Below are 27,460 nucleotides of genomic sequence, written 5' to 3'. Positions count from 1 at the left end.
CGTCTCCCCATACACAGGATTACACAGTAGTGAAGAAGTCGTCTGATGAGTGTATGACACCCCGTGTGTCAGGAGGACGGCGCAGGACCCAGAGCCCCATCACCGAGCCTCCACCTCATTCCCTGATACATGAGCAGGAGATCCTAGAACTTACCACCAGGATCACTGAGCTGCTGAGCGGAGAGGTGAGCGCTGCTGGGAATGCTGGGACATTATACAATAACGCCAAGGGAGGGGTCTGGTAATGACTGTATCCTTGTGTTGTCAGGTTCCTATAAGGTGTCAGGATGTCGCTGTCTATTTCTCCATGGAGGAGTGGGAGTATTTAGAAGAACACAAGGATCTGTACAAGGACGTCATGAAGGAGAATCACCAGTCCCTCACATCACCGGGTAAGAGGAGACCTTCCATGATTGTAGAGGAGAGAACAGTTCTGAGAGTCAGACTCCCCCATCATCTGATCATCACATATAGACAATGTATTCAGTCACTGTGTGTATTTCCTACAGATGGATCCAGTCAGAGAAATCCACCAGAGAGATGTCCAAGTCCTCTGTATTCCCAGGACTGTCCAGAGGAAACGCAGAATGTCCCACTGGATCATCAGGTAGGTGAAGCTGAGGTTTCTACAAATCCTCTATAGACTGATGTAATGACGTTTTCTACTGACCTCCCCCAGCAGCAGTGGAGTATACTGTGTGTTCACTTTCTCTTGTTGTTTTTCGCTATGTAGGACATGGCCACAAATGGTTTCTGATGTCTTAAAAATAGATTCTGTTAAACTTCCACCTGTATAGACCAAGAGCACAATGCCAGGCAGCTGCTTCTAAGACAGAATACTATTATTGTCTGAAAAAGTCATGGCCTCCCTGGTTAGGTACATAATCGTAATGCTTTACAGAACACTAGCACAGCCTCATCTAGAATGTGCAGAGGGATAACAAAGGTGATGTTGACTGGAGACCCTGAGTTATGAGTAGACCTTTTAGGGCACAGTTATTAAGACTGGCGCTTTAGACGCCAGGTCTAAAAAAGTAGGCGGGGAAGGGGTCGGGTCAGTAGGCCCATCTTATTCATCAATTTCCACACCTGGTTTAGAGTTTTGTAGAGGCCGGCTATAGGGGATATTAAGACCACCGTACTTAATAAAAGACCCCCATAATGTTTTAATACTTCACAAATCATTAGTGCACCCTTTTCTAGAATATGTAGAGAAACAGGAAGTAATGAGGGGCCTGGAGAACGTCCGTTATGAGGAAAGATTAAAAGTAATGACCTTAATTTAGTCTTAAGAGGAGATATTTAAGGGGAGACTTAAAACAATTATACAAATATAGAAATCTAAGGCTCCATTTCCTTTTTATCTCATGTCCTTAATCTTGCAGGAAAGTTCTGATGGAACGAGTGGAATCGAAAAAACCCTTTCAGTGTCCGTGAAAGGTAAGAGCCTATCGTAAATCTTTTTTGACTGTAAATTTCTTTATTAATAGGAAAACTGATAGGAAGTTCAGAGAAACCTCCTCATCATGAGTATTGTTAACATTATAGTTAATTCTTCGTATAATGCCATAATATTCCATCATCTTTATTTGCCCCGATCCAATGAGACACAATATGGACAGATACAATCACAAAAAGACTGGAGGGTAAATGATGATTCAGAGTGAATATTGAAATATACGATTAGACTAACCGGTGGGATATGGGTTAAATGACATGTCTGTATTGAAAACTTGTACTGTCCCCATCCTATGAATTTAAAGGGACACTACAGCCAGAAAAAAGAAGAACCTGCTAAGGAAAGTTTGTCTTTACTTTTTCCTTTTTTGCTTGGACATCTTCACACTGCTACACAAAACCAGTTTTAAGAGATTTCTTGCAGTCAGACAAGTCCCTTATTCCTCCCTGCCTCTCCATCTTTGGCTGGAGACAGGCTGTTATCAGTTTATGTGCATTAGCCTTCAGGAAAATGGTGGGGCTTAACTCCAATACACTTCAGTAGACACCCAGAGCACTATGAAGGGGCTGGAAACTGCAAAACATAGCAGCTTACAAAACCTCCTCCTGTGTGTGTGCAGGGATACTAGACAGTACCAGTGCACTGACGCTACAGAACGTGCTACCGAGTTTTTTCAGGTCCTTAAATGTCAAGTTTGTCTATATAGGCAGGAAGGATTCCTCACTATTCAGCTGTATGATTTATAGCCGGTACTATGGCTGGTACCGTTACCAAATCTATTTTGTGCTATTAGTAACTAGAATATTCCTTTGAACAAAATGTCCACTCAGATTGTGTAGACCAAAATTATCCAGACTTAAGCCAGCCGCCTCCTCCTAAACTTCCTGGCTCACGTGCACTAGCATCAGAGGGAGAGAGGAGGGGAAGAAGACATGGCTACAGCCTGAGAGAACAATGTACTGCTTGCTGTTCTAGTTTATTTTAATACTCTGAAATTGTGATATCTAAAGAAACAAGCAATGATGTTACGTTTAGTCGGTTGTTCTTTTTTCTTTGGATTCTGGGCTCAGTGGCCCTTTATTCTGGGCTCAGTGGCCCTTTATTCTGGGCTTAGTGGCCCTTTAAAGGGCGGCAGTTTTAGTAGAATTCAGAATTACAGCGGCCAAACAGGAAGATAAATAGCTGGTGGGTTGAGGGTGTTTGCAGTGTGGATGAAGCTTGAGAGAAGGAAAGAATCTGGAGTAGGGGTATGGATAACTTTTCAGGTAACCTTAAAGATGTTCTCTGGGACTGAACAGTTGATGATCCATCGTTATGATAGGTCATCAATGTCAGATTTCAGCGTTTCGATTTTTGCAGAAGCTTTGGATGCTGGAAACAACCACAGAAACGTCAAAGCTGTCTCAATTGTGTAGAGGGTAAAGCCACCTACTTCAGTATTTAAGTGAGTGGGACGGCGCCGCAGTATTTAGAATCATCCACACGTGATATTGACATATGCAGTCTCAGGGAAACACATAAACCCTTTAAAGGGGATATGCGGCCTAGTTTAAAAAAAATAACGTCTGGCAGGCTTGACTTGCCAGTTTGGCACACGTGTGACAGGTGTGATTATTCTTATGACCAGGAATGGGTTCCTGGACCCAACTATCACTTCCAGGCCAGACTAGAATGCCAGAAGCCACAGCACTGGAAAGGAGGGTGTTTTAAAAAAGGCAACTGATGTTTTTGTAATGCAACGTTGCTTGCCATTAGGGATTATTTTTTTTGTTAGGAGTTGTACTTTCTAACAGAACCATTTATTAGTTTATATGATGTATTGAAAAACTGGAACAAAAATAAAAACATTTGTGGGATGGAAATGGAAGAAACAAAAAGCCTCTGCTTTTTGACTTTTGCTTTTCCAATGTTCACTTTGCAGTAAAAGGATGTATATAGATTTTTTATGCTTTGCTGCTTTTCAAAAATGAAAAAAAAAAAAATTGCTTTGTGTATGTCAGAATCTGCCACCCATACGTTTTTTTTATTTTGCTGCCAGTGGAGCTGCGTGAGTGCAGGCGAGTTGTATTTTTTTTAATGGTTCCATATTAGGGTACATACAACTTTTTTTTAATTAAATTTTTTGGAAGGCAAGGTGACCAAAAATGTACAATTCTAGCATTGTTTTATTATGTTTACCTGAAGTAGGCTAATTGCATATATAAGTCGGGGTTTGAAACGGCGGAAACCCGGCAGCTATCCGCCTGCTGAACGACTGAGCGGGTGCCATGTTTAAAGACCTAACTTTCACCATACAAATATAGTGGAGGTCACAAGGGGCATAAAGGGAACCTGTCACCTCCAAAAACCATCTGAAGCCGCTAGCAGTACCTGAGAGTAGCGAGCGGTGTGTCTCTGACGATAATTTTCTTCCTGATGCGGCAAAAGCTCCGAAAACATTCCTTTATTCCCTGCCGGCGCGCTTCTCTAGACATGCTTGAAGACAAGGGGGCAGCGGCCTCCTTGCTTCAAGTCAAGGTAACCATGCCCCCTTCCCTGCCTCTTCGCTGTGACTGACAGCCGGCAGTTCGGCTGGCTTTGTAGAACTCTCAGCATAAGAGCTGTCAGTCACAGCGAAGAGGCAGGGAAGGGGGCATGGTTACCTTGACTTGAAGCAAGGAGGCCGCTGCCCCCTTGTCTTCAAGCATGTCTAGAGAAGCGCGCCGGCAGGGAATAAAGGAATGTTTTCAGAGCTTTTGCCGCAACGGCCTTCAGTAAGAAAATGATCATCAGAAACACACCGCTCGCTACTCTCAGGTACTGCTAGCGGCTTCAGATGGTTTTTGGAGGTGACAGGTTCCCTTTAATCGCAGCCTGAATACCTTGGTCATAAAGGACTTTACTGTACATGGCTGCTACATACAGTCTACTACTTCTATCACCATTTATACTTCCATTAGAAGTATTTAACGAGGGTTAATAAAGTGATGAGTCACATAAGTATACAGGAAGAGTTTAAAATATGATTTTCTGTCCACTTGGTCTACTACCACTACTCACACTCCTGGTGTTACCTCTCTTGTTTCCTTTCTTTTTCTCTTTTCTAGCTCACATAACACTTTTTTATTTGTAAAAAATTTGCCTGGTTAGATTTTTTTTTTGCCCTATTTAATTTTTTTGTGAAAATGTGTTTTCAGGTGAAGATAACAGCACACAAGACAATTCAATAACTCTGAATGTACCCTCAGTCCTTCACAGCGGAGATCTATCCACCGATACCGCAGTTCACAAGAAACCTTTAGCTAATCAATCACCGGTTGACAAACCAAGAACTGGACAAAGACAGGAGAAAATGTTTCCATTTGGAAAACACCTGAAAAAGAATTCTAATCTTTCTTTGCATGAGAGAATTCATGGAGATGAAAAGTCATTTTCATGTCTGCAATGTGGAAAATGCTTTCAGTGTAAAGCTTCTCTTGAGAGACATCGAAGAACTCACTCGGTAGAGAAGCCATTTTCATGTGATCAATGTGGGAGATATTTTGGTCAGAAATCAAATCTTATTGAGCATCTAAGAATTCACACAGGAGAGAAGCCATATTCATGTTCGGAATGGGAAAAATGTTTTGCCCAGAAATCAGCTTTTGTTCATAATCTGGGAAATCACACAGGGGAGAATCTATTTTCATGTCTTGAATGTGGGAAATGTTTTCGCATGAAATCGTTTCTTGTAAAACATCAGAAAACTCACAGCGGGGTGAAGCCATTTTCATGTCCCGAATGTGGGATGTGTTTTAGTCAAAAATCAAGTCTTGTTGAACATATAAGACTTCACACAGGAGAGAAGCCATTTTTATGTTCAGAATGTGGGAAATGTTTTAGGAAGAAATCAAACCTCGTGGAACATTTTAGGATACACACAGGTGAGAAGCCATTTTCATGTTCAGAATGTGGAAAGTGTTTTAGCTGGAAATCGGGTTTTCGTATACATCAAAAAACTCACAGATGAGAGGAGACCTTGTTCAAAATGTGACAGGACTGGAGCTTCATTGTCCGACCTGCTGCCTAAGTCTTCATTCACATCTCACCAGCAGATTTGGCAGGCTGTTCCAGCAGAGAGCAGTTATAGTTCTCCTTCGGATCCCCATTCACTGTAATGAGGTATGGCAGTGATCAGACCGATTTCCGGCGTAAATCGCGGCTTTCGGCAGGACAAAAAATGTTGCATGCAATGGTTTTTAGTCCTGCCGACAGCCAGAGAGCAGTAACAGTTCTCTGCCGCATCCCTATTGACTGTTCTCAGGTCTGTCGGTGATCCCACCACTTTCTTGCATAAATGCCAGGTTTCGGCCAAAAACGTTGTGTGGATGTGCAATTCATGTTTTCCTCTTTTTTTATGGATAAGTTATACTATATTGTTTAATATATAGCAATCTGCTCAGCTTCATGCTGTCGGCGGATTACAGAACACTGCATGTTTAGTTGGTTGGCAGAGTGCTTCCCCAATCATTGCTCATAATCTGTCACAGTTGCAAACCTAAAATACAAAAACAAAAGTCTTCTATGTTTGTCCTGGGAAGTGTTCATGTTCCCTTCCCTCCTCCCTAATGCTAGTGCACATGAGTCGGTGATTGTGCATGGAGGGATCATGACCATCTGATCTGTTACATGTGTGGGAGGAGTCTGATTTCAAGCTGTGATGAGCTAAAGGAAGTGGGATCAGTCCATACTGCCAACTCTCCTGGAATGTCCGGGAGGATCCAGGAAAAAAAAGAGACCCCCCCCCTTCGGACACAGCATGCACCTGGAATGCACCATTCAGCTCTGTCTATCTTATATGAACATCTTCTCATGAACAGGTATAGAAATGTGTGCGCTTCATGAGCTTTAGAGAAATACATTGGTGCCGCACCAAACTGCAAGCTTCATACACAGTCCAGACTGTATGTAAGGAGTAGAGGATGGTCATGTGATGAGGGAGGTGAAGGGCTTACTCTGTATGAATAGAGGGACCATTAGTGCTGCCTGTGCGAGAGAGCGGGAACCATGAGGAATGATCTGTGTGAGAGTGCAAACAATGAGGAGAGGTCTGTGTGAGAGAGGGGGAACCATGGGGAGTGGTCTGTATGAGAGAGGGGGAACCATGGGGAGTGGTCTGTATGAGAGAGGGGGAACCATGGAGAGCGGTCTGTATGAGAGAGGGGGAACCATGGAGAGCGGTCTGTATGAGAGAGGGGGAACCATGGAGAGCGGTCTGTGTGAGAGAGAGGAGGAACCACGGAGAGCGGTCTGTGTGAGAGAGAGAGAGAGGGGGAACCATGGGGCTAAATGCTCCATGGCAACTGACTTTCCTCCATACACCTCTGAGTTTTCATTTTTAGTGTACCATTTAAGCATTCCACCCTGCCACTGCTTTGGGGGTGGTATGTTGTGTGGAAGACTTGTTCTATCCCTAGGGTTGCTGTGGTCTCCTTCGTAAGCTCACCAGTAAAATGTGTGCCCCTATGATTCTCTATGGCCTCTGGCACCTCAGATCTGTAGACTATTATCACTCATTAGTTTCTTGGCTGTTGTCTTGATGTTTGCTTTGGTCACAGACCAGGCTTTGGGCCATCCTGAAAATAAATTTATATAGACCCAAACTAATTTGTAAGCACCTAGGTTAGGTGGCTGAATGTAGTCCACCTGCAATATCTGAAATCATACTTTTGTTTCAGGGTACATCTCCTTGGAACTTAGGTAGGCCTGCCTGGGTTATGCCTTGCACATATAAGGTATCCCTACACAAATTGAGCAGCTGCATTCAGGAACCTTGGGGGGCCGGCCAGTTCTGCAAGACTATGGCACACATCGCTCCCTTGAAGTTGTGAACCATGGAGTGAGCCAGGGCAGCCATCATAGGGAACAAACAACGTGGCAAGCAGAGTCTAGTGCTACAGCCCTCCTTTTCCTTGTATGGGACCTCCCTCCATCCATACTTATTTTTCTTGAAGGGATATCTGGTTCTGGACGGTATGTAACAAGTCAACTGCAGTCTTAGCAGATGAGGAAGCTACCATCAAGGCCAGTAATACTGTCTTTTTAGCTGGTCTGCCAGGGCACTCCCAATAGCCACAGGGCTCTGCTCTTTGGTATGTGCTGACACCTTCGATAATAGCGTCTAACAGCATTCTTTCTAGGCATAGCTGCAGAGGTCCAGAAGATGCGGCTTCACCAAATGGCTCCGAACTGATGTGCTATACTAAATGCATACCTCTAGTCCATATAGATGTTCACCTCTTTTCCCTTACCCAGGTTACACGCTGCTGTGAATGCTTCCTGTGCAGAACGAATACAAGGGAGTGGTTTCTGTATCACTGCCTTACCATTTTGAGGAATCTTCCTTGGTCGTTGTCCCATGATCTGAAGCCATCTACAAAATACTCAATGGTAGTACATTAGTAATATTTGGTAACCCTTTAGTTTTCAGCTCCATCAATGCCTGGCAGTCATGTTAAATTGGTATTCCTCACTTGCTGATTTTTCCACTCTCTCTTAGTCCCTTTTCTGAATCCACTGGCAGCAAGGTGGCTGAATTCAGAACATTGCAATGCTTAATAACTAGATTGTAGGTGTGAGGAGCGAAACCTCGTATTTGGTGAGTCTAGCCGTAGAAAGGTGTCTGGTCTGGGCTTGCTGTAAGGTTTCAGAAACCGAGTGGACGTTAAAGTAAGAACTTAGCATGACCCATCCCATGACAGCTGATCCTTCCTCAGATAGCTCTTGCATGTTGTGGCGCAGGTGAACTAGCCTGGTCTGAGGAAGCCGTAGAAGGCTAGGTACATGATTGTCTTGATCAATAAACTAGTGTGCTTACTGAAGGGGTTTTGCGTAATCTATCTGAAAGCAATCTGAACATTGACCCTGTAAATGGCTGTCGTGTAGGGCGGGCCACAACGGACTCCTGGATACCCTTCAGTAGCATTCTAATTGGATGGGCTGAAAACAAGGAGGGTAGATTAGGATGCCGTAGATACAAATGATGTTGAATCCCAGCCGGGTATAACTTAATAGTGCTAAATGACAGCTTGTGGTGAGAGTGGTAAAAAATGCGGCAAAGGCCAGTAGGTAAGAGATGTTGCCCACTCCTGCCAAAGAATGGGTTCTCTTAAAATTACAGAACGAGGTCCATGCCTTCTTGTATATCCTCAGGGTGTTACAGGACAGGGCTTTAGTCATAAGGGACCTGACGGTGGCGAGATGAACCGTTAGTCCATCACTAGCTGGTCGAGCCTGGGCACTGGTGATGGTACGCGGTCTGCTTGTAGAGAGACCTGCAAAAAGAGAAGAGCCAATAGCCCTATATGGAAACCTGCGGAAAGACCATTGATAACATACTGTACCCAGTCTGCATGTGGATGGGACCCTAACAGGATAAGACAAATCCCTGTACAGACTAAAGGCTAAGACAAACTCTTGTATGCTGAGTTTCTATTCAATCTCATGTCCTTAGATTTGAGGAACCACCGAGACCTCCCCACAGACTATGGTCTTGTTGTCTGGCGCCTCTTTTTTATTTCTTCTTTTTTTTGGCAACTGCTACCTTGCTGATGAAATGACTGAACGTAGCTGAGCATGTTAAAAACTGAGTATTAGCAACTGTACCAACCCCCTAGTCCTAAATCTACTCCCGTGATGCACAATAGCTTACTTTGACACTGATGCTAAATGTGTCTACTAAGAATAGCTGCGTCTGCTTGTACGAAGCCGTGCATCGGGTGGATAGAAGGAGCCACGAACTTATGGACGCATATATGAAAGAAAAACCTGTAGACAATTGACCCAATAATTGACCCAATAACGTACTGCTTGAGATGACCCCACTAGAGAAGATGATAGGCAATCAACTTGCGACACACGCTGTGGAACCTTAAAGAGACCCCTTGTATTTGATTATTTTTTTTATTTTTTCCTCAAACTGCCCCTTTTTTTTTCTCAACCCAAACTCCCACTTTTTTTTTTTTAACCACTATCACCTGCTGCCTGGAGGCTCCAGCAGACCAGATGAATCAAGAGCCTACCAGAAGCAAAACAGCCTTGCATGCACCAGTTGCCTCACTACGAGCACGGCGGCGCGTGCTATTCATTACAATGTGTCGAGAGCGGAGTCGCGCTGACTCCTGCAACCTGAGAGACTGCCGCGTGGGGAGCCGATGCTGCCAGGCAGAAACGTTCCGGTGCGGTGGTGCTCCTTCTTACCTAAAGGAGCCGACACACCGTTGGCCAGACTGAGAGGACGAAAGACCGCTGTAAGTGACTTACATTCATGAATCAGGAAAAGCAATGCAACCAAGGTCCCTGTGCAGCCAGACATAAGCCTGATGGGACTGAATATAGCCTATGTACTGCCCCGTCCTATGATGTAACAATACAGGCTATACATATAAAACACTGAACAAATGTGGGGGATTCAGTCAGCACAACCCTGTATGCAGGTGCACATCGCTATGGCGAAATACACATACAAACGCAAAAACACAAATGCAATCACACTCTGCAACCAGCACTCTGCCCTGCCTCCATGCTGGATGTTGAATGAGGCATTGGGTGTACATTTTGGCCAAAGCGTAATAAGCCACTCACCACGTCAAGGCTGGCATACTGGGACAACCTAACATGCCTATAACTTAAAATCCTGCAGTTTTTTTCACTGGCCACTTAGCCTTATAATAGGTGCCACTTCTTGGTCTGTACAGATCACTTGACTGCAGTTATCTGCTTATCTGTACACAAAGCTGCTCTGGCTGAGAACAGCATGTTGGATCCCTTCCAGGCACAACCATGCGCTGCCTGAATTCTGCCCGGTCCCGTTCACTATAATCCGGCCACAACACGGTATTTGTCCGGCCTCTCCTTGGCCCCCAATATACTGAATGGGACTGGACAGAATTCTTCCAGTGCGCACGGTTGCGCCTGGCACAAACAGATCCGACACACTGGTCCCGGCTGGAACAGCCTGCCGGGACTGTTTCAAGCATATGTGAAACAAGCCTAAGACAGGATCCTCCATTCACAATAGGTGATCGTCAAAGCTTATTTAGTCTTTCCTTGTACAATGACCTCTGCACAGGACACTGAGCATGCCTAGAAGACTCTCCCATAGAAGGCAATGAGGTCCCCTCCTGACCATTGTGTCTATGGACCATGGGGCTGCTGTAAATAAATTTTTGAATGCTTTGTAAATGCTGTTAAGAACCGTTCAGGCAAGATGGCCGCCCCCATAATCCTGTTCAGAAAATTGAATAAATAAATCTGTAATCAGAAAAGGAGTTGTACTACTATCTGGTTTTAACTGGGAGATAAAACATTTTGTGACACATTTCCTTTAATGAGCTCAGCTACAGCTGCAACCGCTCGTACACAGGAAGTGGATCCCAGGATTATGGGATCCAGAGTGGCACAGTACTGTCCAAGGGACTTCTGTTTACCCCGTGTTCTTATATGAGAACCCCCGTGGCTTGCCCCGACCCTTCCCGACATGTGACGTACTATTATGTCACATGTCGGATCTTTTAAGATCGCAGACATTTAACTCAGTTGGCGTGGTTAAACCTGACCACGGCATCTGAGCGCGCTGAAAACTGGAAGCACGCGCTTCTGGTTATGCTCCGGCTCCCCTTTGAGGCGATCGGAGGAGCCGGAGCTTGTGTGTAGAGATGTCCCGAACTATTCGCCGGCGAACATAGCTTGTTCGCGTTCGCCGCGGCGGGCGAACATATGCGATGTTCGGTCCGCCCCCTATACGTCATCATTGAGCAAACTTTGACCCTGCACCTCACAGTCAGCAGACACATTCCAGCCAATCAGCAGCAGACCCTCCCTCCCAGACCCTATCAAAAAGCAAGGACAGCATCCATCTTAGATTCATTCTGAAGCTGCAGTGTCACAAATTTGACTAAGTTGTAATCGCAATGCGATTAATACAGGTTATATTAATCGCATTGCGAATTCAATTTATAATGGTTGTATTGCTAGAATATAACGAAGATTGAGAATATAGTGCTATATTCGTTATATTCGTTAATTCTAGATCTAAGTTGTAATCGCAATGCGATTAATGCAGGTTATATTAATTGCATTGCGAATTCAACTTACCACACTCTGCGTCAATTACGTAATTTTCCATGGGAGTTTTGCCATGGATCCCCCTCCGGCATGCCACAGTCCAGGTGTTAGTCCCCTTGAAACAACTTTTCCATCACTATTGTGGCCAGAAAGAGTCCCTGTGGGTTTTAAAATTCGCCTGTCTATTGAAGTCTATGGCGGTTCGCCCGGTTCACGAACATTTGCGTAAATTCGCGTTCGCAAACGGAAAATTTTATGTTCGCGACATCTCTACTTGTGTTCTGCAGCCCCTGTCATAGTCTATGACACAAGGCTGCTGCACAGTGTTTCCTATGGAACCCTTGCCTGTAATAGGGCTCCATAGGAAAATAACACAATCATGCTAGTGCAGTGGAGTCTATGATAACAATAATCAAATAATTGATTGTTATAGTTCCCTATGGGAACTATAAAAAAAAGCGTTAAAAAAAATGTATAAAGTATAAAATATAAAAGTTCAAATCACCCCCTTTCACCAAAATGAGAATAAAAAAATGTAAAAAAATATCGCCGCGTGCGTATATGCCCGTACTATCAAAATATAAAAGTATTAATCGCATACGGAAAAAGGCAAAGCGAAAAAAAGGGTCAAAATAGCCAATTTTCTATTTTTTGGTCACTTCTACTTCCACAAACAAAATAAATAAAAAGTGATCAAAAAGCCTTACACGCCCCAGAATGGTATCAATGAAAAGTACACATCGCCCCACACATAACTGCAAAAAAGTTATAGGGGTCAGAATGTGCTCGTGCTCGTCCTATTACTGTGAGGGGGCACATAACTGGGCATAACTGGGCATCGCTAGTGTGAGAGGGCACATAAATGGACACATAAATGGACATATTACTGTGAGGGGGCACTTATCAGGGCAAAACTATTTTGAGGGGCACATATTACAGTGAGGGAGCATATCTCTTTGCATAACTACTGTGAGAGAGCACATATCTGGATATAATCACTTCTTCCGTATGCCTCAAAGCTACTTGAACAACATGTCCATTCAGAACTGTCCTCTCACCTCTCCTCCTGCTCCCTCTTTGACTGCCTACAATCTGGCTTCCGACCCCACCACTCGACTGAGACTGCCCTTACCAAAGTCACCAATGACCTACTAACAGCCAAAACCAATAAACAATACTCTGTCCTCCTTCACCTTGACCTGTCCTCTGCCTTCGACACTGTTGACCACTCCCTTCTGTTGCAAACTCTCTCATCTCTTTTTCCTTAACTTTGAATCTGCGAAAATGCTTGTACATGCCCTCATCATCTCCTGCCTAGACTACTGCAACACTCTCCTCTGTGGCCTTCCATCTAGCACTCTCGCACCTCTCCAATCTATCCTCAACTCTGCTGCCCGACTAATCCACCTCTCACCCTGTTACTCCTCTGCCAATCCCTTTACTGGCTCCCCATTGCCCAGCGAATTCACTTCAAAGTACTAACAAATACAAACAAGGCCATCCATAACCTGTCCCCTCCCTACATCTCTGAGCTACTTTCCAGATACACCCCCACACGCACTCTCCGATCCTCACAAGACCTCTTTCTCTCCTCTCCTCGTATCACCTCTTCCCACAATCGGCTCCAAGATTTCTCCAGCGCATCCCCCATACTCTGGAACTCGCTACCCCAACATATCAGACTCTCACCTACAGTGGAATCCTTCAAAAGAAACCTGAAAACCCACCTCTTCAGACAAGCCTACAACCAGTGACCCTGCTGCCTCTATACCGCCATGACCAGCTTCACCCGCACCTACTGTGTCCTTCTCCCATACCATGTAGATTGTAAGCCCTCATGGGCAGGGCCCTCTCTCCTTCTGTACCAGTCTGTAACTCGTCTTGTTTATGATTAGTGCAATTACCTGTATTATGTATGTGCACCGCTTATCATATGTACAGCGCTATGGAAGGAATGGCGCTCTAATAATAAATAATAATAGAGAGAGGTCTGTGTGTGAGAGGGGGAACTATGGGAAGAAGTCTGTGCGAGAGAGGAGCGACCATGGGGAGCAGTCTGTGAGATAATTGGGGAATCATGAGAAGGGGTCTGTGTGAGCGGGGGACCATGGTGAACAGTTTTACCCATTTCCTTCTAGTCTCCGTTCTATATTGGAGGAGGCTACACTAACTTATCTATAGATGTTATATCCTAGTGACTTCAGGACCTTTGATGATGTCATAGTCATGTGATCCTGTGTAGTCACATGAGGGGAGGAGTAAAGCAGTGGAGATTTTTTTTCCAGTTTAAAACTTACTGTCATGTGACCAGTGTGACATCATCACAGGTCCTGCAGCCCCAGGAGGTGAGATCTGCAGGTCAGTTATTGGTCTTGGTCCTGGGTTTATTAGAATGGAGCGGTTCTATAGGTGACATATAGCAGGTCCAGCCAGCAGGGGGCAGCACCGGCCAAAGAGAGTCTCTGCTCACACAGTCTGGAGGTCAGGAGGGGAGTTCTCCTCAGACATGTCTGCTCTCCCCCTGGACTATTAGGAGACCCCCCAGACCCCTGTAAGAGGGGCTGTTCTCCTGGATTAGAGGGGTCTTCCATCACACACTGTTCTGTGATGTCACTAGGATATGGAGTCAGTGTGTGATCTGTGGGGACAACCTCTTCTAGATGAAGGGGCTGCAGGGCTGTGTCCTCTCCTCAGTTTTTTCCTGAACAGTGGAAGCCAGGAGCACCAAAGTTAAGAAAAAATATTGAAGGTGATGCAGCACTAAACCAGCAGTGTGACCCATTTATTCTCAGAATCAATGGGGGTCTTAACAGCTGGACCCCCACCTATCACTTAAACCTATGACTCATGCAATCAAAAATTTTCTCTCAGGTTCCTTAGGTGCAGGACTCTTCTTATAATAGACAATGGTCCTTTCCATCAAAGACCCACCAAGGATGGAGAAGGACAGAAACCACATGGCTGCGAGGATATTAGACCTCACCCTGGAGATCATCTCCTTGATAACTGGTGAGGTGAGAGTCTCACATGACATCACTCTTATCTCTAGTAATAAACCAGGGAAATACCTGGAGAGGTGAAGGATTCTTAGAATCCCTGTAGTGATCAGCGTCTCCCCATACACAGGATTACACAGTAGTGAAGAAGTCGTCTGGTGAGTGTGTGACACCCCGTGTGTCAGGAGGATGGAGCAGGACCCAGAGCCCCATCACCGAGCCTCCACCTCATTCCCTGATACATGAGCAGAGGATCCCAGAACTTACCACCAGGATCACTGAGATGCTGAGCGGAGAGGTGAGCGCTGCTGGGAATGCTGGGACATTATACAATAACACCAAGGGAGGGGTCTGGTAATGACTGTATCCTTGTGTTGTCAGGTTCCTATAAGGTGTCAGGATGTCGCTGTCTATTTCTCCATGGAGGAGTGGGAATATTTAGAAGAACACAAGGCTCTGTACAAGGATAGAAACCACATGGCTGCGAGGATATTAGACCTCACCCTGGAGATCATCTCCTTGATAACTGGAGAGGTGAGAGTCTCACATGACATAACTCTTATCTCTAGTAATAAAACAGGGAAATTACTGGAAAGGTGAAGGATTCTTAGAATCTCTGTAGTGATCGGCGTCTCCCCATACACAGGATTACACAATAGTGAAGAAGTCATCTGGTGAGTGTGTGACACCCCGTGTGTCAGGAGGACGGAGCAGGACCCAGAGCCCCATCACCGAGCCTCCACCTCATTCCCTGATACATGAGCAGAAGATCCTAGAACTTACCACCAGGATCACTGAGCTGCTGAGCGGAGAGGTGAGCGCTGCTGGGAATGCTGGGACATTGTACAATAACGCCAAGGGAGGGGTCTGGTAATGACTGTGTCCTTGTGTTGTCAGGTTCCTTTAAGGTGTCATGATGTCGCTGTCTATTTCTCCATGGAGGAGTGGGAGTATTTGGAAGAACACAAGGATCTGTACAAGGACGTCATGATGGAGAATCACCAGTCCCTCACATCACCGGGTAAGAGGAGACCTTCTATGACTGTAGAGGAGAGAACAGTTTTGAGAGTCAGATTCCCCCATCATCTGATCATCACATATAGACAATGTATTAAGTCACTGTGTTTATTTCCTATAGATGGATCCAGTCAGAGAAATCCACCAGAGAGTTGTCCAAGTCTTCTGTATTCCCAGGACTGTTTAGAGAAGAAACCAAATATCCAACTGGATCATCAGGTAGATGAAGCTGAGGTTCTTACAAATCCTCTATAGCAGGGATGGCCAACCTGAGGCTCTCTAGCTGTTGCTAAACTACAACGCCCAGCATGCCCACACTACCTACAGCAGAGTTTTACAACGGCTGAAGAGCCGCAGGTTGGCCATCCCTGCTTTTTAGACTGATGTAATGAAGCTTTCTTCTGACCTCCCCCAGCAGCAGTGGAGTATACTGTGTGTTCATTTTCTCTTGTTATTTTTCACTGTGTAGGACATGGCCACAAATGGTTTCTGCTGTGTTAAAAAAAAAAGATTAGGTTAAACTTCCACATGTTTGGACATCTATTTGGCAATTCAAATTCAATGTTTTTTAGTGTAGACGTAAATCACAGATAAACAGCACAATGCCAGGCAGCTGCTTCCAAGACAGAATACTACTATTATTGTCTGAAAAAGTCATGGACTCACTGGTTAGGTACATAATCGTAACGCTTTACAGAACACTAGCACAGCCTCATCTAGAATATGCAGAGGAACAGCAAAACTGAGTTATGAGTAGACGTTTTATTTAGTCTTGAAGACACATTTACGGGGAGACCTGATAAAATTGTACAAATGTAAATTAAATCAAGAAATACTGTGAGCTGCTTTTTACAGTAAGATCATTACAAAGGACAAGTGCAAGCGATGTATGCCTAGGGGAGAGAAGGTTCATTCTCAGCAGTGGTACAACGGCTTCTTTATTGTAACGTTGTTGACTAATGTAAGACCTGGAGATGATGAGCACAGCATCCACTCCAGGATAGGATCAGATTATTTCATCAAAGTCAAGACTGGGAAAAAATGGTATGTGTGAAGGATGAAGAAGCCCCTAATGTTTCTGCCAGAAGTACAAAAGAGCCAACTCAAAAAGGTGAAAAACAATGAAACAATAATAAAAATGTAATGTTTACTAGAACCATATAAAAACAAAACAACCACATATAACTGCCAGTGCAGTCAAGCAAGCGTTGGTTTCTAACGTTAATCTGTTTTCCCTTTACCTAATAGAAGCACAATAATGGGGTACTTCTGCCCTGTGTAGTGGTAAGACAGATGTAACTTTTAATGACTGTCAATTAATTACTGCAAATTCTCATTACGTCCTCCTCTAATAAAGGCACCTGATCCCAATACTCATTGTGTTATTTGCATAAGAAAAGGGAGGGAAACTTGTGCTGCTGTTAGGACTAAGGGAAAACAGATTATCGTTAGAAATCAACGTTTCCTGTGGGGCGTGGCCTGGCTGGCAATGTAGAAGGACGTGTGCGCTAGAGCTCCCGGGCAGCGCCTGCTAAAATCCGTCTCCATCCTGTGGCTGTGGCGATCTGAACAGCCGAGCACCATCACACTATCGAGGGAGATCACCCTACTACCCCTGGCCAATATGACTCGTTCGGGCAGCAAGGATAAGGAGGCGGCCGGACCGACCCCAGCGAAGCAACCTGGCGCGGCCGCTTCGCTTCAGGCAGCGGAGGTAGCAGTGCGCCTAGAACAGTATGCACATGTCCCACCCTCTAAAGAGACCCTCGCACCGGTGGATAATGTGCCCGGAGTCCTGGCAGAACAAGTGGTGACTTCGGCCGCTCATACTGCAGACGGAGACTCCTGTTCTCAAGATGGCGGATCCCACATGGAGGAGGTGAAGGCAAGTGACGGGGGGCCCCCCACCGAGCATAGTTCTCTTTGCAAAGCCCAAATGCAGCCCTCTATCCCCATGCTTCCACTGCTGTCTTATCCTACCACTAAGGACATTTATGCAGCCGTGCACCAATGTAGTGCAGCCTTGATGACCCTTAATACATCCATTCGGTCCCTCCAAGAGAATGTGTCCTTTATTGGACAGGACATCAGGAAAGTTAACGAAAGAATGGCTGAAGCAGAGGGACGCATATCCTGCCTGGAAGATCAGGTCCCTCCTATGAAACGTGATCTGGCTAAAGTAATCCACAACATCACCCTCCTAATAAATAAAACGGAGGACTTGGAAAATAGATGGCGCCGAGACAACCTTCGCATAGTGGGAGTTCCTAAAAAATTCGAAGGGTACCACACTGTCCATTTCTTTGAGGACTGGTTCAAAAAGATATTTGGAAAAGACTCTCTTTCTCCCTTCTTTGCTATAGAGAGGGCGCACAGATTGCCGTCTCGCTCACCACCACTGGGAGGCCCTCCTAGACCAATGCTAATGAGGATTCTACACTTTCAAGATAGAGATGCCATTCTCCGCAAGGCAAGGGAACACCAAAATCTATTCATAGATGGACAAAGAGTCTTCATTTTTCCGGACTTCTCAGTGGAGGTGCAGAGACGGCGTGCACGATTCCTGGACGTCAAGAAACGACTACGCTCACAAAATATCCAATACTCTCTGCTTTATCCCTCAAAGCTCCGGATAATGTTTAAAGGAAAGACCCATTTTTTCGAATCCCCCGGAGGAAGCCAGCGATTGAGTTGAACAAATGGAATCCCTGTCGTCTTAAAAAAGGGACTTTTCCTGAGACACCATGGAAGACTATGGGGATGGGCCTGCTTGTTATGCTTGTTATGAGCCTGCTCTTACATGATCACTACCGTGTCCTGGAGTAGCAATCTGGTGCTATACAACAACACTGACTTTAGTATTCATACCTGTGTTATTGTTACTTGTCTTGTTGACATGTCAAGAGTTAAACATGCCATTATGCCACGTGATGCCCTCTTTTATTGCTGTTTGGATCTCTCTATCATAGAGATCTGGTCCGTAAATGCGGATGTGTTACTGCTTCCTATGTTGCGGGTTACAGGAACTTTTCCTTCGCCTCAGGTCCTGCTTGGGGACCACCAAAAGTTTATGGTTCATCAGGGGTTAAGATCTGCAGAGAGACAGTGTATGCTATTGTTCATCTGCCATACGGCGATTGTTTTATATGGGTACCTGGTTCGCCCTCTCTCCTATGCTTATCACGGAATGATGGCGGATAAAACTCACGTTTTGGCATGGAATGTTAGAGGCCTGGGAGATCCTTCTAAACGTCAGGCGGTTTTTACGGCTGTCCAGAAATATCAACCAGCTATAATGTGTCTCACTGAGACTCACCTGTCTAAACAATCCCAAAGACTGCTTCATAAACCATGGATCTCACAGGCCTTTCATTGCACCTTCTCTACGCACGCTAGAGGGTTTAGTGTTCTGGTTCATAGAGCCATTCCCTTTGAGTGTCACTCTAGTAAAATTGATACTGGGGGGCCGATATGTTTGTCTGCACTGCTCTATTTTTGGGGTACAATTTCTTCTAATTGGCATATACATTCCACCGCCATACTCCACCGGTGTAATAAAAGAGGTAATGACATGGATAGTGACGGGCCCCCAGGCGCCAATCGTGATGGTGGGTGACTTTAACAAATATCTGAACCCTTCTTTGGATAAGTTCCCGCAGCCTAACGACCTAACACATACGGGGGAAATTGGCAAAATTACTCAGAGAGCTGGACCTGCACGACCTGTGGAGAATTAGATTCCTTTAGGAACGGCAGTACTCCTGCTTCTCTGCGTCCCATAATTCTTTGTCCAGAATAGATTTAACCCATTGGATCCCTGGAAGCTTTGCCATATACCTCTGTTATTAAATATTTACCGCGATACCTCTCGGATCATTCTCCTGTACATATAGAATTGAGATTTGAAAAAGACAGGGGACGCTGCGGTTCAACGCTCTGGAAACGTAACCCTTTTTGGATACACTTGTTAGATAAGAAAGATCCCCTGACAGAATATATAAGGGAATTCTTTAATTTTAACATAGGGTCAGCACCCATTCGAACAGTATGGGACGCCTTGAAAGCATATGTGAGAGGTCTTTATATACAGAAAATTAACAGACGTAAAATTAAAACTAGGGAACTCACTAAAGCTATACAACAGGAAGTAATAAGGAGCGAACAAGCATATATAAGTACACCCTCTCAGCAGTCTGAGGCAGTATGGAGAGAAGCGCAATCCAAACTCACTGATCATTTGTTACATATAGCGGACAATAAACGGTTCTTCACCAAACAAAAATACTTTGAGGCAGGGGAGAGTACAGGTAATCTGCTAGCTAGCTAGGGTGGTCCGGTCACAAGAATAGCAGCAATTAGAACATCTGATGGAGAACTTTCCGTGGAAAGTTCAGTAATCCTTGATACGTTTCATAACTTTTATAAGGAATTATATTCTTCTAAATTGTTCATGGCAAGAGATGATATTAAAAAATATCTTAGCCAAATATCCATCCCTAAATTATCCCTAGAATCGGCCGTGTATCTGGATGAACCCATTACATTGGAGGAACTTGAAATTGCTTTAAGCTCTCTCCCTAATGAAAAGGCCCCAGGGTCGGATGGATTACCGGGGGAATTCTTTAAACAATACCGGGACTGTCTCCTCCCACACCTTTTGGAGACCTTTAATGCTGCGCTACGAATCGGAAAGCTACCTGCATCTATGAGAGAGGCGATAGTGGTAGTTATCCCAAAGCCCAATAAGGACCCATTTAGACCTGACTCATACAGACCTATTTCTCTCCTACCTAATGATGTGAAATTGTTAGCTAAAGGTACTGGCCAATCGACTTAATAAAGGTAATTACTCCTTTAATACATAGGGATCAGGCTGGATTTATGCCGGATAGGAGCACGGCCAATAATCTCCGTCGACTGTTTTTGAATCTCCAGAGATCGATAAATACTGAGCGATGCCGCGCAATAATATCCTTAGATGCTGCCAAGGCTTTTGTCGGCGTAGAATGGGAATACCTGTGGGAAGTCTTGGAATCAATGGGATTTGGGCCGGGTTTTATCTCCTGGGTCAAATTACTGTATAATTCCCCGTTAGCAAGGATTAGAGCGAATGCACTACTTTCCAAATACTTTCCTTTACATAGAGGTACACGGCAAGGCTGTCCCTTGTCCCCCCTGCTATTTGCGATAGCAATTGAGCCACTAGCCTGTCTTCTACGTAACTCTCCACATTGGAGGGGATTTCCAATAGGCACCCGGGAAAAAAGAGTCTCGTTATATGCAGATGATCTATTGTTATATGTAGGAGACCTGCAGAAGTCCATAGATCCAATAATGGAGATTTTTGATTTTGGGACACTTTCTGGGCTAAAAATAAACTGGGACAAGTCCACAATTCTGCCATTAGATCCCACACCACCACAATTGGATCTCACCCGTATACCCCTGCAACTAACCACTCAATTCAAATATTTAGGTGTAATGATAACACCAGTACCAGCCGAATACATAAAACTGAATCTAGAGCCACTAATTGCTAAATTTCTAGTCAAAACTAATGTTTGGTGTAAGCTGCCCCTTACAGTAATTGGCCGCAGTAATCTAATTAAAATGATATTCATGCCACAGCTACTATATTTATTACATAACTCGACGGTATCAGTCCCACAGAGGATATTTAAAAAAATTCAAGGGATTTTTAGATCACTGATATGGAAAAAAAAGCAACCGAGAATTCGCATAGAGAAACTCCAAAAAAATAAGGAAGAAGGCGGCTTGTCCCTCCCGAACCCATGGTCCTACTTTATAGCTGCACAACTGCAGCATGTTAGGTGATGGATTAGAACAGGTGAATTAGATTCTTCGGCTGAGATAGCAGATCATAGTATGAAACAGAAAGCACCTATTGCTTCGGTTGAAGTGAGCGGGCAGCAACTTTTAGGTAGAAAACTTTCCACAATCTCCCTTATAACCAAAGTTTGGTTGAAATTTAAAGGGAACCTGTCACCGGGATTTTGTGTATAGAGCTGAGGACGTGGGTTTCTAGATGGCCGCTAGCACATCCGCAATACCCAGTCCCCATAGCTCTGTGTGCTTTTATTGTGTAAAAAAAACGATTTGATACATATGCAAATTAACCTGAGATGAGTCCTGTCCATGACTCATCTCACGTACAGGACTCATCTCAGGTTCATTTGCATATGTATAAAATCAGGTTTTTTACACAATAAAAGCACACAGAGCTATGGGGACTGGGTATTGCGGATGTGCTAGCGGCCATCTAGCAACCCATGTCCTCAGTTCTATACACAAAATTCAGGTGACAGGTTCCCTTTAAGGAACTGGCAAATCGAACAGGTTTTAGCGAGATTACACCATTATGGCGAAACCCCCAATTACCTGAGATGTTCAGACTAGAAGGCTTTTCCCCATGGGAGGAGAGGGGCATACTATTTTTGGGTCAAATTCAATCTCAAGGATTGTTCAAATCTTTTACCCAGCTCCAGGAAGAGTTTGGCCTACCCAAAACCTGCATTTTTTCAATTCCTCCAATTAAGACATGCATGTCAAACACAATTTCTGAAGGGTATGGTGGTTGTCACCTCCCCTCCTGTGATGAAACGGCTTCTGGAGGGCAGGTCCACCAAAGGCCTGATATCACGATTATATAAATTTATACTTGATGCCAATGCCTCCTTGGTGGTAAAAGGAAAGTGGGAAGAGGATGTAGGGACAATATCTCAAGAACAATGGTCTGACGTTCTGGCTTTGACAACTAGTCTTACACTGAATGAATCTCAGAGATTGTCTCAGCTATATCTAATACACAGAGTGTATAGAACCCCAAAATTCCTATTCAAAATAGGCGCACGACCAGACTCCTCATGCCCCCGCTGTGGAGAAATAGAAGCAACACTGCTTCATATGGTTTGGAATTGCCAAAAATTTGAGAAATTCTGGGAAGATATACGTGAAATCATAACCGTTACGACTCAGATAAGATTGCCTAATGACCCAAGAATCTGTGTATTGGGTATTCTGAACTCTTCAGAAATAGACGATAAACTGTCTCTGTGCATTCATAGAATGCTGTTCCAGGCAAGGGTTCTAATTGCTAAATACTGGATACGAGGAACCCACCTAACAAGCAGGAATATATAAATAGGCTGAATACAGTTTTACGCCTTGAAAGAGGGGTCTATGTCAAGAGAAAATGCCCTAACAAATTCCTGTCGATATGGAGGGGTTGGGTGGGGACCGGGAGTTTGGCTTCTGCGGCTCTATCGAGAGATTGCATACGTGTGCAATTCTCTCTATTGGGCCAGTTATCTTAGCACACGCTGTCGAATGAGGTATGTCGATTGGTCACTCTAATTTCAATTATCACTGTAATGGCCTTCCTGAGATATAACTAATGGTGAAATTAAAGTAATGCAGCTGTCTCTCTGTTGGATCAAGGAAGGGGGGGAGGTTGGTTGGTTGTTATGTTATATAATTATATAACATTAACTTTGCAATGTCCTGTACTCTAATAACAACAAGTATCTGTCTTTATATCCTATATTACGCTGCTTTCATGTTAATATGACGACAGACTCATAATATTGATAAGATTTTGATGTATGGACTGACAAGATCTTTGTTATTGTATACAAATACAAAAACTATTTTGATTAAAAAAAAAGAAAAAAGAAATCACCGCTTCCATTAAGTCCTAGCAGCAGCACAATAATGGGGAATTACCAAGAAGTATCCCCATAGGAGGGTCCTCTTGTAAAACGGAATTCAGGACAGAACGCCTGAAGGCATTCGGGCTGACTACCTATAGTAGTTAAATAATGTACAGAGCTAGGTAAAAAAGAGCCCAGCACACCAATATCTCCTTGTCCACACAGGACAGAAATAAAAGCAATGGGGGAGATTTATCAAAACTGGTGTAAAGGAAAACTGGTTTAGTTGCCCCTAGGAACCAATCAGATTCCTCTTTTCATTTTGCAAAGGAGCTCTGAAAAATGAAAGGTGGAATCTAATTGGTTGTTATGGGCAACTAAAGCAGTTTTCCTTTACACCAGTTTAATAAATCTCCCCCCATGGGCATTGGAATCAGCAGGCTTCATTGAGGAGGGAACAAGGTTTAGAATTATAAATAATTAATTGATATTCCTTAAAAGTTCCATCTGTCCCACTAGTACACAGGGGCAGAAATACACAATTTTTTTGCTGCTGGTAGGGAATCAATTTTAGGACATTAATATCTATAGTCATCAAGACTGTGTAAAGGCCATCTTTAAAGCCAGGTCTATGAAACCAGCAAAGAACACCATGTACAGTACAATATAACTTGGTCATGTAAAGTTTTTGGTGCAATAGATAGGAGCAGTCTTACCAGTTTGTTGTGTTGTTTTTTGAGTTGGTTTAGATAATTTCATGCAGGAACATGACTGAAACCTTTCTGTTGATGTGTAAAGTACTTAAAGATCCTCAAGTCATGTCTTTTCAGGGTTTTTGACCTTCACTTGTATATAAGATCATCTAGGTTTTGTTTTTCTTCTTATCATGTCTTTAATGTTGGATCCTTGCAGGAAAGTTCTGGTGGAACGACGAGTGAACTTGAAAAACCTACATCAGTGTCTGTGAAGGGTAAGAGCCTTTCATAAATCTTCTATGACTGTAAATATCTTCATTAATGGTAAAAACTGATAGGAAGTTCAGAGAAACCTCTTCTTCATTATTAAATGAACAATTAATATTAATATTTCATTTAGTGCCATAGTATTCCATCTTCTTCCCTTGCATCGGTACAGTGTGACATAATATGGTCAGATACAAACACAAAAAAGGCAGGAGCCTCCATATTCACTTAATACCATTCATTTTCCCAATAGATGCAGTTAAAAAGGTAAAAAAATTATAAAAATCACATATATAATTAAGTATAGTGGAGGAGTTTAAACCGTGATCAACTTATCTTGGTCCACTCAATCTAATACCGCTACCCCCACCCCCCTTGTTTGCTAGTTTAAAAAAGTTCTCCAGGAATTATTTTAAATGGCCGCCAGCAACCTGACCTAGAATGTGAACAGGACTGGCCGCCACCACTTGCAGAGCTGCCTGGGGCAGAAGATGGTTGAGGTGGGGCTCACTACACACTCAGCTCTGCAAGTGCTGACATCCAGTCCTCACATTGCTGAAGGCCATTTTAAATCATTCTTAGTGAACTCCTTTAACCATGATTTTATCTCCTCTAGCTCATATAATGTCTCTCTGCTATGATAAAATTTCCCAGAATGCATTTTTGGCCATTATTGTTTTTTATTGTTATTATTAGTTTGTTTGTATTATTTTGTTTCATTTTCCAGGTGAAGACGGGATGAGCGACTCTAATGGACATCTCCATTTATCTTCCTATCATGAAGTAGATGATGATAACCCCACACAAGCTCAGCCCTCAGTCCTTCACAGTGAAGATCTATCCACCGACACCGCTGGTCACAAGAAGCCTTTGTCTAATCAATCACTGGTCTGCAAAACAAGAACTGGACATAGACGAGGGAAAATATTTTCACGTGGAAAATATTTTAAAAAGAAGTCCAGTCCTTCTTTGCATGAGAGAAGTCACAGAGATAAAAGGTCATTTTCGTGTTCGGAATGTGGAAAATGTTTTAGTGACAAATCAAACCTTAATGTGCATCTAAGAATTCACACAGGGGAGAGGCCGTTTGCATGTTCAGAATGTAGGAAGTGTTTTAGACAAAAATCAGCTCTTGTCAAACATCAAAGAACTCACACGGGGGAGGAACCGTTTTTATGTCCTGAATGTGGAAAATGTTTCAGACACAAATCTAATCTTGTGAGGCATCTAAGAATTCACACCAAGGAAAAGCCTTTTACATGCTCAGAATGTGGGAAATGTTTTATCATTAAAGCAAGTTTTATTCATCATCTGAAGACACACACTGACAAGAAACCATTTTCCTGTTCAGTATGTGGGAAATGTTGTACCAAGAAATCAAATCTTATGGATCACCTAAGAAGCCACACAGGGGAGAAGCCATTTTCATGTTCAGTATGTGGAAAATGTTTTAGCCAGAAATCAAATCTTGAGAAGCATCGAAGAATTCACACAGGGGAGAAGCCATTTTCATGTTCAGAATGTGGGAAATGTTTTGGGCAAAAATCAGCTCTTATTAAACACCAGAGAATTCACGCAGAGGGGAAGCCATTTTTATGTCCTGAATGTGGGGAGGATTTTAAACATAAATCAAGTCTTAAGGAACATCTAAGAAGTCACATAGGGGAGTTGTCGTTTTCATGTTCAGAATGTGGGAAATGTTTTACTCAGAAATCGAATCTTATGGTGCATTTAAGAATTCACACAGGGGAGAAGCCGTTTTCATGTTCGGAATGTGGGAAAGGTTTCAGACACAAGTCAAGTTTTAATGATCATCTGAAAACACACGCTGAGAAGAAGCCATTTTTATGTTCAGAATGTGGGAAATGTTTTTGCTGGAAATCAGGTCTTCGTAGACATCAGAGAACTCACTCGGAGGAGAAACAATTTTCATATTAGTGTTTATATAATGTGACAGGACTAGGGTTGAGCGAACCTGAACTGCTAAGTTCGGGTTCGTACTGAACTTTGCGAGTTCGGGGACCCGAACCCAGACTTTTTCACTGAAGTTCGGTGTTCGGTTGATTTTATTATTTTACGTTATAACATGGTTATAACGACAAATCATAGCATTCTTAAGATAGAATGCTAAATAAAATGGCCATTGAGGGGTTAAAAATAATAAAAAAAACTTACCTCATCCACTTGATCGCGTAGCCGGTATCCTCTTCTTTCTTCAGGACCTGCAAAAGGATCTGCGATGACGTCACTGCGCTTACCACGTGGTGAGCGCGGTGATGTCATTGCAGGTCCTGAAGAAAGAAGAGGATACCGGCTGCGCGATCAAGTGGATGAGGTAAGTTTTTTAAAATTATTTTTAACCCCTCAATGGCCATTTTATTTAGCATTCTATCTTAAGAATGCTATGATTTGCCGTTATAACGGAAAATAATAAAGTGAAGTTCGGGTCCCTTTGACTTTATTGGGGTCTGAGTTCGGTGTTCGGGCCCCAAACCCGAACTTTGACCTGAAGTTTGGGCAAACCCGAACTTCACCGGGTTCACTCATAGGAGCCTCTTATGATCTCATGATTCCATGCTGAAGCTAAAAATGTCAAGAACATTTACTGTCTGTTAACATGTCAAAATATATTGAGTCCATGGTGTCCAATATTGGAGGTGGAAAAGTCCTACTGTACCACTAATCTCCCACTCAAGTATGGGTTTTATTTCATTTACTCGTAAAAAAAAAAATCTGAATGAGACAACACTCTTTAACATTATGTTAAAATTTTAATGCACTTATGAGTTCAACAATGTGGATCAAAGATAATGCTACCAAAAACTGAAAATGCTGAGGCATTTTCTTATCTACATTTCACATAACCACTGATACAGTAAATCACTTCCAGTTGTGACCCCGCGAGATGTGAGTGTCAAATATTACTGCCATGATGACTTCTTTAGCAACCACAAACGGACATACTGGGAAGGTTTAGAGCAGGTGATTTCAGGTCCTACTACAGCATCTCTACTGGCTGAATTTCCTATAGCCCAGACGCAATGGGTCATATATGGTCCGAAAATTTCTTATATTTATTGTGAATTAGGCTAAGTCTACATTCACACGAACGGGAGAAACGGCTGTCAGGTGGCCATTTTCAGAACCAATAAAAGTCTATGGGGATATTCACATGGCCAGATTTTAACGGCCGTTTAGACAGGAGTGCATCCGTCTTACGACCATTATAAACGGGTGTTAAAGTAAAAAGAATTTTTTTTTAAAATCCAGGGA

The 27,460-nt window shown here is 43.5% G+C and overlaps 1 protein-coding gene across 1 annotated transcript; it reads left to right on the top strand.

Moving 5' to 3' along the window:
• Positions 1-152: 152 nt before the first annotated feature.
• LOC120999689 (zinc finger protein OZF-like) lies at positions 153-26,151 on the top strand. The gene is made up of 7 exons (XM_040430708.1): positions 153-185; positions 269-392; positions 510-607; positions 15,520-15,559; positions 15,677-15,774; positions 24,138-24,195; positions 24,915-26,151. The coding sequence occupies exons 2-7, from the start codon at positions 308-310 to the stop codon at positions 26,123-26,125; spliced, it is 1,590 nt and encodes a 529-aa protein (XP_040286642.1). The 5' UTR covers positions 153-185; positions 269-307; the 3' UTR covers positions 26,126-26,151.
• The last annotated feature ends 1,309 nt before the right edge of the window (positions 26,152-27,460 follow it).

Source organism: Bufo bufo, chromosome 4 (assembly GCF_905171765.1).
Source record: "Bufo bufo chromosome 4, aBufBuf1.1, whole genome shotgun sequence".
NCBI classification, from domain to species: Eukaryota; Metazoa; Chordata; class Amphibia; order Anura; family Bufonidae; genus Bufo; species Bufo bufo.
The sequence above is the reverse complement of the archived record's forward strand: the minus strand, read 5'-3'. Positions and strand labels throughout refer to the sequence as shown.